This window comes from Centruroides sculpturatus, unplaced genomic scaffold (assembly GCF_000671375.1).
Source record: "Centruroides sculpturatus isolate CEXI.00-Female unplaced genomic scaffold, Cexi_2.0 scaffold1764, whole genome shotgun sequence".
Lineage (NCBI taxonomy): Eukaryota > Metazoa > Arthropoda > Arachnida > Scorpiones > Buthidae > Centruroides > Centruroides sculpturatus.
The window spans coordinates 28,656-43,647 of NW_019386083.1; the positions used below are offsets into that span (position 1 = coordinate 28,656).

The following is a 14,992-nucleotide window of genomic DNA, read 5'->3' on the forward strand; positions in this document are numbered from 1 at the left end:
GATAATATAAAAGTTACTTTAGCTAAAAACTTGAAATTTGTATAAATTGAATAGATACAAAGGAAAAATAACGAAAGAGAACTTGCTAGAAGTTTCTGGTCACACATCAACTGTCGTCATAGCAACCAATCCCCCTCCATTCACTCAGGAACTCGGGGCTAGAACGTTCCAGATTTCTCCTCTCCTGCTATAAATACAGAGTGACGAAAGCCATCTGTGTAATACACGCACGTTAGAAGCAGCAACAAGGAACATGTCTCGGTCGCTGATACCCGCTCTAATAGGAGATAATTGGTGGTCCATGTGGGATTATCTTCATCGTTTATTCGATCAACACTTCGGATTGGGATTAAGTGGCGAAGATTTTTTTTCCATGACGATGTACAGGAGACAAATGGTCCGACCTCGACTACAACTGAGTCGACAGGATTCAAATTCGGGTGTTTCCGAGGTGTCAATACTCGCAATAAGTTTCAAGTCATGACTGACGTCAGCCACTTCTCTCCCGAAGACATAAGTGTTAAAACCGTTGATAATTGCGTGGTTATACACGGAAAACACGAGGAGAAAGTGGATCATGACGGCTTCGTTTCTAGAGAATTTACCCGAAGGTATGTCCTTCCCAAAGAAGTCTACCCCGAAAAGTTACCTTGTCGTTGAGTCCAGATGGTGTATTGACAGTGGAAGCTCCCAAAAAGTGCTTAGAATTACTTTCTAACGAGAGAGTGGTTCCTATAACGGTTCAGAAAGCTCCAGCAGATGTCGACATGGAAGAACAATCACAAAAGCAATAAGCTTGGGTATATTGTGTTTATTAATTGGCACGCTCTATTCTGTATTGCATTTTATATTTTAATTGTGAAAATAAATGTAACTGATTTTAATTATTAATCTGTGTGATAGTTTTTTTTAACTTTTATTTAAAAAACTTAAAATGCGTTAACGTATAAACTCTATTATTAAAGCCTCATATACTGTTATTTTTGCAACAAAAAAAAAATATATTTAAGGCCTTTTTTTATTGCTAAACAAATCTAAATGCAAAAATATGACAAAGGGGCCCTACGAGGAAAAAGGAAGCTCCTTTTACCCTCGGGTTCCATGAAAGCTCTCGGCTAATAAATACTTATTCTTACCACTTGACAAAGAAGACTCCACATTTTTCGATAAATTCAAGGCCTTTCTGGACGTCAAAGGCCTAGTATTAATCGAGCACGTGGTCCTTCTGAGTCCTCTAAACACCGGACCTGTCTATCGAGGAGTCATTTGGACAAAGAGACGATTTTTCCGTTAGAACAAAAGTTTAAAAAGAATTAACTCGAAAGTGCTTTAATGACGTCATATTGCCAAAATTCGAAGTTTTGTAGGCAGAAAAGAGAAGACATGCCGTATTAACGATTTAATTTTATACACAACCGATTAATTCCGTTTGTTATATTTAAATTGCAGGAAGGGAGTTTCATTTCCGGTATGATAATGACATACAGTAGAAAATTACATCTGTTATTGTAAATATTATTACCTAAAATGCCTTCAATATCATACTAAAATATTTTTAACTTAATGAAATGTAATTTGACCATTTGCTCTTATATAAAGTAGTGTCAACGTATGGATTTCTTCTATTGTTTACTAAACAAAGTGTACTATAGTGTACTCTACAATATAAGCAATTTTATCAATTGAGTGAATATAATAGCGAAAGTATGGCGATCGATCAAAAAATAACCCTTAAAGATTTATACATTTTTGGACTCGGGGCACCTCGAAACTTCGAGAAATGCCAAAAATTGGGTTTTTTTTTCTGTATATTTGGATGTCACTTTGAAGCTTAATAACTCTCGTGTCTTTTGTCGACAATTTCTGCAATTTTTAGTGAAATTTGTGTATATTAGAAGGATCGATGCTGTTAAATTTTGGTGGTTAAAGTTCGAAGAAAGTGGAGAGATAGAGTCGTGTGTGTATCTCGAGTGGAACCGGACTTAACGAAGATTTTACTCGTTACAGTCGGTTCCCCTATAACACTGTTGATTATTCCGTTTTATATGAATTCCATGTTGTACAAGTCACTTAGATTTTACAAATACGTGAACCATTCACAGCCCAGAACACGTATTTGTAAAATCTAAGTGACTCGTACAACATGGAATTCATATAAAACGGAATTATCAAGTGTTATGGGGGGTCAACTGTATTGGAATTGGAAAATTAAAAAGAACAAAAATAATAAAACTTGTCTATACCCTTAAAATTAAACTTTTTGTTATTTTATATTAATTAATAATATAAAAATTTTTTAGCAAAATATCGTAACAGACGGCGCAACACGCAATTTTAACTCTTGCTGGGAAAGTTACGCAACTCGTTGCTAGATTTTTTTAAAAATGCAATTTTTAAAAATGAATTTTTCAGGAGGCAAAGAGAGCAATTGTTATTTGAATCTCACTTTCACATGTTCACGTTAGTCACTTAATTAAGTAACTTCGCTATGAAAAATCGGATGAATCTTTGCTCAAATATGTGACTAAATAGTAAACATTTGTCACTTCGCAACATCAGTGATGAAATTTATACTTCACGTCTTTTTTCTAGTGACTCCTGACCTTTCTAAAAGGTCATCAGACAGGAGAACGGTACTATTCATACTGTGGCCCGCAAAACCAGCGATCTGTAATCTAAGATAAACAATGTGTCATTCTTTGACGCATGTTTACCAGTGACGTCGGTACTAACCAATTGCTTTAAATAGAGGAAGCGCTACCATTTCTTGTCAAAATAACAATAGAAGAGAGAAAAAAAAACTGAAGATCGAAAAATCGCCGAAATGATGAATGAAGAAAATGATACCGCATTCCTTACAACATACTCGATGTTGTTAAGTGATGATGATAGTTGTAAGTAAAAGTTTCAAATAATAATTTATTCTGTACAAAACTTGTTCGTATGCCAGTGATCGAACGATTGATCACCATGTGTACTTTACTTGGCTCGATCGATCTTCCGTTCACTTAAATCTAGTTATAACAACTCGCTGATGATCGATTTAATTCTTATTCGTTCTCGTTTTCTTTGGTTTTTTTATTGTGTAGGGGACAACCTTTGTACTTGCCAACCTTTTAAATAGGAAATAGCTGGGATGTTGGTAGAAAAACTCTGAGAGCAGAAAATGCAAGAAAATTATTTATTAACATTGATATTGCACAACGCTTCTGTTAAATATCTTTAATAAGCACTATTTAATTTTATAATTTCTTTTGTTATATGCTTTTGTGCGACGTTTTGTCTTTGTTAATACAGTAATTTTTTTGTTATAGTGTACTAGTGACATTTTCTGTCAGTCAGTTTATTGACTTTCATTGCAATTAAAGACAATGATTTTTCCGGTTGTGATTTACTTCCTATCTCTGTCTTATTTTTTCTTATCATACTGAATATCTTTTCCTTTTGCTACACAGCAATACAGGGATGGTATTGCAATGCTGTGTGGAAAAATCATCTATTTTACAATTTCAGTTTAGATTAGAAGTTATATATAACGCAAAAGAGATCGAAGAAACTACTGACAAAGACAGGAGTACAGTATCTCGTACTTCGAACGTGCCACAGTTCGAACGATGTATTTTTTATATTCAGGTCTATACTTTTATATAATTAATGTATGATTTTCGGTCATATTGAATGTTCTAACCATATTTTTGATTGAGACATTAGAATAAAAGCAGAGTTGGTTTCAATTAAGCAGAGTTCGGATTAGCGAGACGAACGTGTAATAGTTTCTATAAGACTTCAGCTAAAATGCTTTTAAGTACAGTATAATCGATGTGTTGTACACATATATACATGTTTCTTACATGTAAGCTCATGTGCGAACGAGTGGCATAAGAAAAAGAGACAACTGTCTTCACACATGCCCATGTTTAAAGCATATGTACAGTACTGTACACAGTTAACGATAAACTTAAAATTTACAGTAATTTCGTTAATCATCGTTAAAATGGATATTAATAACACCGATGGTCTCGCTTCAATAACTCGTAAATTTCAGAAACTTACTTTTTGAAAGGAACAATAAGTCTAGCAACGAGTTGTATAACTTTCCCAGCAAAAAATTAAAATTAAGTTTGCGCCATCTGTTACCAGATTTTATTTTAATCAATCGATCGCCATTCTTTCCTTATGTTAAAAATGCTAATACAAATGAGTTTATTTATTTATATATCAAATTTTATTTTAGAACAAAGTAGAAAAAAATATAACAATAGCTAGACATTTATAACGAAATTAATAATAACAATATAGATAATAATATGAAACAATTCTCAAACAATTAAAGTGGAGTATTTGCTTTTCAGTTGACGTTGACATTTCTCTACTTCAGTCAGAAGGAAGATTACATGTGTTGAGTCTAACCGAACCAGCATCACTTCCTACTCCATGTTCAACCGCAATACCTAGAGAAGATGCGTTGGATTTCGACGAATTGATAAAAAATTTTGAAGATCTCAAATCCGAGTGTTTACACCCAGAAAATTCGGATGATACAGTAGAGGAGAAAAAGAAACTTTGTTCAGTTCTCTTATCACATTTAAAATTATTTTCAACTATGCCGAAGGATTTATGTCATGAACTGCAACGCAAGCTCAAAAAATTAGAAATGAAATATAAGCTGAAAATTTTCAAACGAAAATATAGTAACTTTGTGAAATTGAAAGAAAAGCGTCAAAATTTAAGCTCTGAATCCGATGACGATCTGGAGAAACCATCAACATCTGCAAAAGCGAAGTAAAAAGTTACATTCATTGTTCTTTATAAGGCAATGTTCGGTTACTTTAGAGATGTTGTAACTAGTGTTACTGATATATTAAAGGTGTACCTTTACGTTTCTCGGGCAAGATATAAAAATGTCCAGTTAAAACTAGTTAAAACTAGTTTTAACTGGACATTAAAACTAGTTAAGTAGTTTTAACTAGTTAAAACTAGTTTTAACTGGACATTTTTATATCTTGCCCGAGATGTTGATGGTTTCGTCTAGTTAAATCTTGTTTTAACTAGACGAAACCATCAACATCTGCAAATGTGAAGTAAAAAGTCACTTTTATTGTTATTTATAAGGCAATGTTCGGTTACTTAAGATATGTTGTAACTAGTGTTACTGATATATTAAAGGTATAACGTTTGTAAGTTTTGTTATTTTATATTTTATTTCGTGCTTAGAAATTATTTATATGCCATTTTGTAACAAGAATTTAACAATTGTGCTGTACTGGCTTATTAAATAACTAGCAGATGACGCCGACGTTGCTCGGGCAAAAGTAACGATAGCGAAGATTTAGATTATTACGTTATAGTCAACCTTATTCGTTTTCACAGAATGCACGAATTGGGTTCCCCATTTCCAGATTAATTAGATAATTTTAGATGGGTCTAAAAATATCTTCGATTCCCTGCAAAAACAAGAAAAAAACTCCACTTTCTCTTAACAATTTCATTGTTGACACTTCCATTGTTACTTAACATGTCTTTTGTTGATGGAAGTATTAAGACTTAATTTTGTACCTCTCCACCCGAAAGCGAATTTCGAAAAATTTTTTCTTAGTGTGCGTTTTCGTGACGTACCCTAACTGTGTACCAAATTTCAGCTTTCAACTCCTTACCGTTTGGGCTCTGCACTTATTATTATTATCAACTCGTCTCGATTATATATATAGATAGATTAGCATTATTAGTTAACAAAAATGTTTCATATGCTAAAAATGCAGGTAAGCATAAAGCTTAAATGTTCTGTAGAAGGCATTTAAATTATTGAAAATCAAATGTAATCTTATTTTTGTATTAAGAAAAACTAGTCATTACAAATATAGATCACAAACATTACTACTTACTATTTTTTTAGAATTAATACCGCATTTCTGACAGTAATATTCAAAAAAGTACAATTTTCGTGCACCCAGAATCGACAAGTAACGCATTAAATCCAGTCTTCTGTGCTCGAAGTATTAAAATAATTTTCACCGCACCCCACACAATTATTTTCATCTTGAACTTCATCACATGAATCGCCACTTTCTAAGATCACAGAGGTTTCATCCTAGAGCTACTAAAGTTTCATTCAACTTTTTTCTTCTTAAAAACTTGCTTTTTAACAGATTTAGCATTTTTATTCACTTCGTTCTTTTTCTTCGCAGACAACAGAAACATAACAAAAGTAAACAAAATAATATTAAATAAATAGTTTAGAGAAGCAATACCTTGTACATTGAAACAGTCCCAAGGTAGAAAAAAATTCACTGTCCCAAGGTACAATTTTCTCTTGTTTACGACAAAGTATGATTATAAATTTTGAATTACAGAAATCCAATGTTATTTATTAAAATAAGTGGTTACGAATGTAGTTATCAACTAACTGTACCTTAATTCAATTACTCAACTCAAAATATTTCGATTGAAACCAAGATACAAATAGATTGCAAAAAAACAAGAACCCGTAACAATCACACGACGTGTCACAGCGGTGAAACGAGTCAAAATGGTCAACTTTACTTCATGCATTCTGAATATTGTAATGAAATAGCTACTAGATATTGCTACTTACTACTTCTCAATGTATTATTTTTCAAATGACGATCTTGTCCCGAAGTACAACGTATCCCAAAGTACAAGGATCTCCCCTAATTTATAATGTGTTATATTGGTCACTCGGTGCGATAAACCATTACGTAAGATAACCTTTGTAGTTACAGGTCGTAATGACCCCGCATGTGATCGAAGTTGCTAAAAAACTTCATATAAAACTTGTTTAAACGAGCAATTATTGATTGTGCGATTTTTAATTTTACTTTTAATATATTTCATTTAAAATATATGCTCTCCACCTCAAATTAGCAGTGGCTTGCTCCTGTATAGTACATCATACTTTTCCTTTAACTATAGAGTTTTGCCGGTCATTTATTACCCCTGCCGCCCACACCACGCTACACCACTGATTAACTGCTTTTAGGGGAAAGTTTTGAATTGAAATAACGTGACTTCCGGTTTGCATCGAAAGTTCATATATAGATAATATCGGGGCTTCCTGCCCCTAAGGTTTCCATATACAGTCGATCCCCTATAAGACGGTAGATACGTTCCGTTCTTTATGAATCCGATTTTGTAAAAATCACAGCCAATCACAGCCCGACACGTGTGAAGTTTACGGACTACGGCTGTTTGAAATGTTTTCTTCCATAAAATTAATGGATTCTAAACTAATCCGACTCAACATTTCCAAAATACGTATATTTTTTGGAAATAATCCGTATCAACTACGCTATAAATAAAAAATTGTAGGATTACTTACCGAGTGTCACCATTCGACATCGCCATTGCTCAACATTGTTTTCGTCGCGGAACAGCTCAGCAAACCGCGACCGCGAATTCTGATGTTATTTTTCTGCGAAAACTTCGCTGAACTTTGAAGACATCATTAATATAAATAATTTTAATCGCCGTTGAATAAGAAATGTTTCTTTCACAAGAAATGTATAAAATTACAGTACTGTATTAGACTTACGGTACCTAATTTACATACTGTACAGACGATAGTTAGCGTAAAAATCTCCGTAGCGTGGCGCCACGCTAGACGGCGGAAATTATATATTTAATTATAACAAAGTTACAATAAGTTAATATATAATTATATATACAGTACCTAATTTATATATAATTAATATATAATTATATGTACAGTACCTAATTTATATATAATTATATGTACAGACGAAACTAAACTCAATTTACCCGCCTAAACTGTCCGTAGCGTGGCGCTGGACGGCGGGAAAGTAGTTCGGCTGCCCGATGACGTTTTACGTAATTATAGGAGTTTTTTTACCGTTGTTTACAGATACCGTCGCAATTTTTTTGCCGTCTTATAGGAATCGTAATTATAGGAACCAGTCTTATAGGGGGATCTACTGTATGTTTTTATCTATTTGATTTAATTTTAAGGTTAAGGAAAGACAGATTATCGAACAACAGTGGAAATTTATAGGTCTACAATTATTCAAATTAATCTAAATTTTTAAAGATTCTTTTTTAATTGGACTGCAATTTTTCAAATTGCAGTCCAATTAAAAAAGAATCTTGTAAAAATTTAGAATAATTCCTTTTATGTGATAATAAAGTGTTTAAATTTTGGCAACAAATTCTATAAACTACGTGGGAAGTACGTTGTCGTAAATATTGCGTTTATAGAAAAATTATTAGAATGCAAAATTGTAGACCTATAAATTTTGACGGTCGTCCAATGTGTCTTTCTGTCCTTCCTTAATCTCGACAAAGAAGTTAGATAGACAAAAGTCGAGACCAAATATGGAAAACTTAGGAGCATTCCAATGAAAATCGGAAGTCACGTTACTTCAATTTCAAATTTCCCCTCTAAATGGCGTTAGATAACCAACACGACTCTATTGTTAAAGGAAAAGTATAATGTAGAGGGGCATGAAAACCACTAAAAGAATTGAGAACATTGTGACGAAAAGTTGTGTCCCGGTATTGTTACGATGTCACAACAAATAATCGTTGGTTAAAATTAGTTTAGTTTATTTGGTTACGGCAACGTGACACATGAGCGATCTGCCAAGAGAGATGCATCCCCAAAAGACTTTTATGGAAAGCTGGACTCTAGGTGTTACTAACGTAAAGAAAACCCGAAAAACTCCACGTGGCCGGGCTGGCCACGTGAAGTTAGTAACCATTGGTAACCAAAGTAATATTGAAGTTAAGTAAAAGTAACCATTGAAGTTAGTAACCAAAGTAATATTTACTCGAAAATCCTTAATGTCAGTTATATATAAGAATATTTATGTCATTGAAAGAAGCCATCTTGCATGTTTATATCTTCAATACACTATTAGTATACATGTACATTTCAATCAAATATATTAGCTTGAAAGCAATAAATTTAAGTTAGAATTACTTGGAAAAATCCTTGTATAAGCTTGTTACAACATATTTTTATTTCTGCATATATGTAGAAGTAACGGGTAATTTTACACAGATGAAACTATATATAATTTGATACTGTAATTATTGTTTAAAATTATAGTTAAAAATTTATTTAAAAGCATCTAAAAATACAAATCTTACATACATTTTATAAACAAAATTATAACCTACAACCAATCTTCTTTGTATAGGCCTAAAATGTATACAGTAGATTTATATACTTTCATCAATATATAAATTATATTTATTACTTTAGTTAATAAGTCGATTTTCGTAAGTATATTTTTGAATGTCACGTGTTTCACCTCTCATGATTTCGTCTGACGACAATAATAAACTAATGTGAAAAGAAACTGTATTTTATATATTATAAAAAAAATAAATAAATAAAAGAAAACAAAACATCTCTGTCACACCACAATAACTTTAATTAGAGATTTATTAATATACGATGTACTGTTACGTTATTTCACGCCCTATCTTACTTCAATCACTCACTACTTATATTTATCTGACATTAAGGTTTTTAGAGTAAATATTACTTTAAAGCTGTATTATATTTAAACATATAAATAAAAAAAAGAAAAAAAAACATCTCTGTCACACCACAATAACTTTAATTAGAGATCTATTATTATACGATGTACTGTTACGTTATTTCGCACGCTATCATACTTCAATTACTCACTACTTATATTTAACTGACATTAAGGTTTTTAGAGTAAATACTACTTTAAAGCTGTATTATATTTAAATTAAAATTGACGACAAAGAAACTTTCATCGATTTTCCGAAAGTCAATCATCCGAAACGTCAATCATCCGAAAGAATTTCAGTCGGCAAATTTAAATTTTTGCCAGTGCTGTGGCGCTTCAAGCTTTGGCTATGTCTTGGGCTACTCAAATATTTTACGTTTTTGATACTAAATTAACATCTGAAGTATAATTTTTTATTATTTTTATATTTTTCAATATATTTATTTTGTTTGTACAAAATAAAAAAATAATTTNAAATCGAAAATATTTAATTGAAATATATATGAGAGTTTTTTGAATAATTGTAGACACTACTGAATAGTATTGAGTAAACAAAGCAAGAATAAGAAAGGAATGTTACGCTTTCCTCTGTAAAAAAAGCGTCAAAGAAATGGAGAAGTACGTCGAATTAAATTTAGTTTAATGTATAAACAATAACATATCCTAACAATAATTTTGTGAGACAATGTAGTTATTTAAAGAAACGTGACTAATACACACGATGTTTTTCGCATCGACTAACTGTTCACGATGTTTGTCGCATCACTTGACTGTCCATCAATATGACATAAGTAAGACACCATCAGGCACGAGCACTATTACTGTTCGCCGGTCTAAAATATAAACGAACGATTTGCTAGTCTTTTTATAACATAAATTCGTTAGAAAACGTACGGAATATGCGGATTAAGGAAATACAGCCACCAAAGTTTGACTTAAAAACCGAATTAACATTGTTTGTGAAAATTGAAAACGAATATTAAAGACAGTATTTATACAAAATTAAACTGGAATTTCTCCAAGAGTTCTTTCTACAGACAGCTCTAAACACTACGTAATTATGATCACCCTAATACTGTATAACTGTTCTTTTAAATAGTTAGAAATAGCAAATTTTGTATTACATACAATTAATGTTATAGGGTGAGATAATTCTTCCAGAGTAGGAAACACAAAGATCACCATATCATAGCAATTTATAAAATATTTTGTACTGTCTACAGACGAAAATTTGTGAATTTTATCTCAAACGATTTTAATGTGTAATTTTTCGTATTGAAACTTATATTTAAAAATTAAGTATAATTATCTGTTATGTATTATTTCGATGTAGAAAATATTAATAAAATAAAATTTAATTTTATATTTGCACTTTTTTTATATAATATTGAGACAAGTTAAGAGATATTTTCAATTCTAAATAAAATAAAAATGATATTTATGAAAGTAGTAATTACTTGTATCTTTCGTACGACACGTCATTTCTACAATACGGTTTTTCTCTAACACAGTTCGAGAATTTGGGAAATGAAAACTTTTGTCACAGGAACGGAAATGTGAAGCATACATAGAGAAAATTACCATTCAATAGCGGGCCAATTAGAGATTAGGATCATATCAACAGGAAGATAAATTTTGACATTACTTTATTCCATCTATTTAAATTGTAATGTAACACATGATATGGAAAGGTTTTTCCGGGAAATTTGAATGGGAAACTGACTCCTATTAAAGTATTAGACACGTAATGAAACCCAGAACACTATGCTACCGACACGATTTCGTGGCACGAACCCGCGATCGGTGTACACTGGTTTTACCACTAGGCTTCTGATGAACCATTACAACGTATGACATTGCACTTGCGAAAATGCGTTCTGTTATTTTCTGCATTTTTAATATAGTTTATCACCAAACAAAGCCTTTTAATTTAAAATCTATAAAAACAGTGCCAGTCACTAAATTTTAAACTAGTCTTGTTTATAGATTTCAGACCATAACTTCACAAAAGCGCTTAATTAAAGCTGAAGTCATCATGCCAGTAGCGGGCCTAGAGGGTTGGCCAAGGGGCTTAGCTCCCTCGAAGTAAAAAGAAAAGAAACACTAGTAGATTTTCCAAAACGATTTTCCTAATTAATCATTGTTGGGCCGAGTCCACCAGTATACCACTAAACTTTGGTAATTGGTGACTTATTCGCTTGTCAACGGGTTGCAGTTCATGCAGATCTTCATGTGTCTAAAACCTGAATACAGCCATTTTTAATATAAAATTCCCCCAGGAATCACTCTTTGATAGAATTTTCATGTGTTTCAGTACATTATCCAACCAAACCAAATTATTCTAGTGCACTACCATACCTCATTAAAAATGAAGTGACTATCCTCACAGCTAGACGTTTTCCATCATTTGCAATCCACGAATAAACCTGAAGATAGTTTATCGTATTAGGTTGAATACGTTAGAATTTTGATTAATAAAAACATCTCAGCAAGAAAGGTGTATTAATGGTTTATTTATGAAAAATTTACTTTTACATATTCCAATTTTCTCAGACATTTAATGCATTATAACATCAGATAGCGGATAAAATACAATATCTACAGGTTACATTAAAAGATGCGTTTATTATAAGTAAATACATACATCAGAGTTAAAACAACTGATAAAATTTACAAGTTCTTAAGGCAATAAACCCTGTAATAAAAAAAAATTAACTGTATTAATTCGATATAAGAAAGCATTTTACTATGTAAAAACAGAAATTAAAAATCTCTATATAAAATAATAGTTCATTATTATTACATACCAAAAACACATAATTCTTTGCTTGTTCTAAAGTCGGAAAACCGCTTTCAAAACAGTTAAGAAACGTGCGTATAACATTCAAACAATCAATTCCGAGGTTTTGATAGGCTAAAACATGGCATTTATAAGGATCAAAGTATTGAAACTCACATATTAGTACATCGTGGGCATGCAAAGATTCATCAACAGCTATCATAATGCATCCTCTTTTTTCTATGATTTTGTCCAACTTCATTAAAAAAATAAAACGAAATTATTAATATTATTATTATCATTAGCGATAAAGAATTACTATAATTACCGTGATACTTTTTCGATTTTTTATTGCGGATGGTAAAACAAATTCCATCCAATCATTATTTTTTTGCATATTCCGAAGCCAGAATTTATATATCAAATTCCGTTCCGATAACATACTCGCATTCTGAAATTGAAAAATAAGAACTATTCACTAAATTAAATTCAATTTTAAAAAATCTAGCAATGAGTTGCGTGAGTTTCCCAGCTGTTATAACATTGTATTTAAAAATAACTTTTATATTATTAATACAATGAATAAATTTACATGTGGCGCCATCTGTTATGAGATTTTGTTTTAAAAATATAAAGTGTTCTTTTTTGTTATCGAATAGCAAGAAAAAGCTTAAGAAGGTAAGGTAAGGATAAATTTTGTATAAAATTGTAAATACAAATATCATCTTCGTTAAGTCTGACCCTTCTCGAGATATGACATCCTTCTATCTCCCTTCCCAGTCCACCGTTAACCACCAAAATTTAATAGCATCATTACCTCTTATACGCAAGCTACCATGCCATATTTCATTTCTTCATCCGTACCCCATCCTGAGATATTATGTAAAATATAATAGACACAAACATACACACAAAGAATTTTTTATCGTCTCTTTGACTTTAGGGTTCAGAAGATGTCAACACGTGAACATTTGCAAAAAACTAGGAGGGTCAAAACTGACAACACTCCAATAATTTCCATTATGTATAAATAAATTAAATAACAGGAGGAAAAATAAAATAAAATTACCTTAGGATCGTACTGTCGTGCTGTTCTTCTTCTCAAATGTAGTATGACCTCTTTCATGTACCATTTATTTTCATGTCTTCCGTACATTTTTGGCTTCATTCCTAGTTGGTATAAGTATCGTAACTTGCAAAAATGACATTTAATTCGTTTTACTTGCTCTAATAGACACTTCCCGTTTTTGCGCACACAGGAGAAAGTTTTCCTCTTTCTGATGCAATTAATGAAGAAATGTATGCAAGATTTACACGCAAAATATCCATAATAGTCTGTCCATGCCTGATGTCCGCAGCATTTGCATATAGAAACTATATTCCCACCTGAAAAGTAAATATGAATGTAGATTATTTACTTTACGAAATATTTTTGTTTGTTATATAAAATAAAGAAACTTCAATGGAACAACGATATATAAAAAATAAAATTTTAATTACCTCTTCCTGATCTGAATTGTTCAATTTGTTCGACATTCGCCATGTTTAGATGATTAAAACTATTTTAAAAAATAACAAATATTTAAGATAAAATCGTTAAAACTTTCCTGCTGCTATGAGAGAAATTAAGTCTCAATTATTCCTTTTATACGATGAACTTCCAGCAGTTATTTGCATAATAATTGCAGAATCAACTATATTTTTTAAAATTAATTCTTTTATATTTTATAAATATTAATTACCATAACTTGTTGGAATTTATGAAATTATCAATTGTGATAAATCAAACAAGGAAAGTTTTTAACACTTTATTGCCAGTGGGCACTAAGACAACTTATCAAACAGTAAGTGGCAACTGTATATAAGAATTCATTTTAGTAAAATACTGTGATTCTGAAACCGTGGAAAACATTGAAAATTTCAGTAGTTTCAACTTAAATTTCCAAATCTAATAACATAAAGATCGAAAATACTAAAATATTTATGCATTGAACAAAATAAAAGATGCTCTGCTAACAATTATTTAATGTTTTTTTTTTCTTCAAGAAATATACTGAACAACACATGGACGATTAACAAGTATGTTCCAAAAGTGAAGGTGTAAGTTTTAAATTTTTGTGGGCTGACCCACTTTTAACTCAGAAGGTAGGCAATAAAAAGTTACACTGTAGCGATACTGCATAATAGCAGTAACATAAGCAAAAGCATCGATTGAAATCTGATCTGGCTTATAATTATACAGTAGAGCCTCGATTATCCGACCCCCGATTAACCGCCACCTCGGTTAACCGACCGTCCTAGTCGGCAAATTACAAATGTCCGCTAATGATGTGGCGCTACAATATTTGGCTATGTCTCGGCTACTTTAATATTATTTTTACGTGTTTTACCTGGCAACACTCATTCGACCATGAAAGGGAGCCAAGGCTAAATTTTCTAATTTAAAAATTAGAAAATTTTAACGATACAATAGCGACGATTATTATTTTAAAAAATTAAATTGATAGGCTTAACATGGAGGAAAATTCAACGCGAAGTAGGTTAATAGCGATATACTAATATACTAATTACATGGGATATAATAATATACTACACTAATAATGGATTTTTTCATACTTTTCGGTTATCCGACTTTTCAATTATCCGACCAACCCCAGTCCCCAATTGGGTCGGATAATCGAGGCTCTACTGTAAT

The 14,992-nt window shown here is 31.6% G+C and overlaps 1 protein-coding gene and 1 pseudogene across 1 annotated transcript; one reads left to right on the forward strand and one right to left on the reverse strand.

Annotated features, from left to right (window-relative positions):
* Positions 1-253: 253 nt before the first annotated feature.
* On the forward strand, positions 254-794 carry LOC111613483 (annotated as a pseudogene).
* An 11,229-nt stretch (positions 795-12,023) lies between these two features.
* On the reverse strand, positions 12,024-13,917 carry LOC111613489 (peroxisome proliferator-activated receptor alpha-like). Its single transcript, XM_023354844.1, has 5 exons — positions 13,798-13,917; positions 13,367-13,683; positions 12,626-12,748; positions 12,326-12,553; positions 12,024-12,213 (listed from the first exon to the last, which is right to left on the reverse strand). Exons 1-5 carry the CDS (start codon positions 13,838-13,840, stop codon positions 12,199-12,201), a joined length of 726 nt encoding a protein of 241 aa, XP_023210612.1. The 5' UTR covers positions 13,841-13,917; the 3' UTR covers positions 12,024-12,198.
* Positions 13,918-14,992: the final 1,075 nt, after the last annotated feature.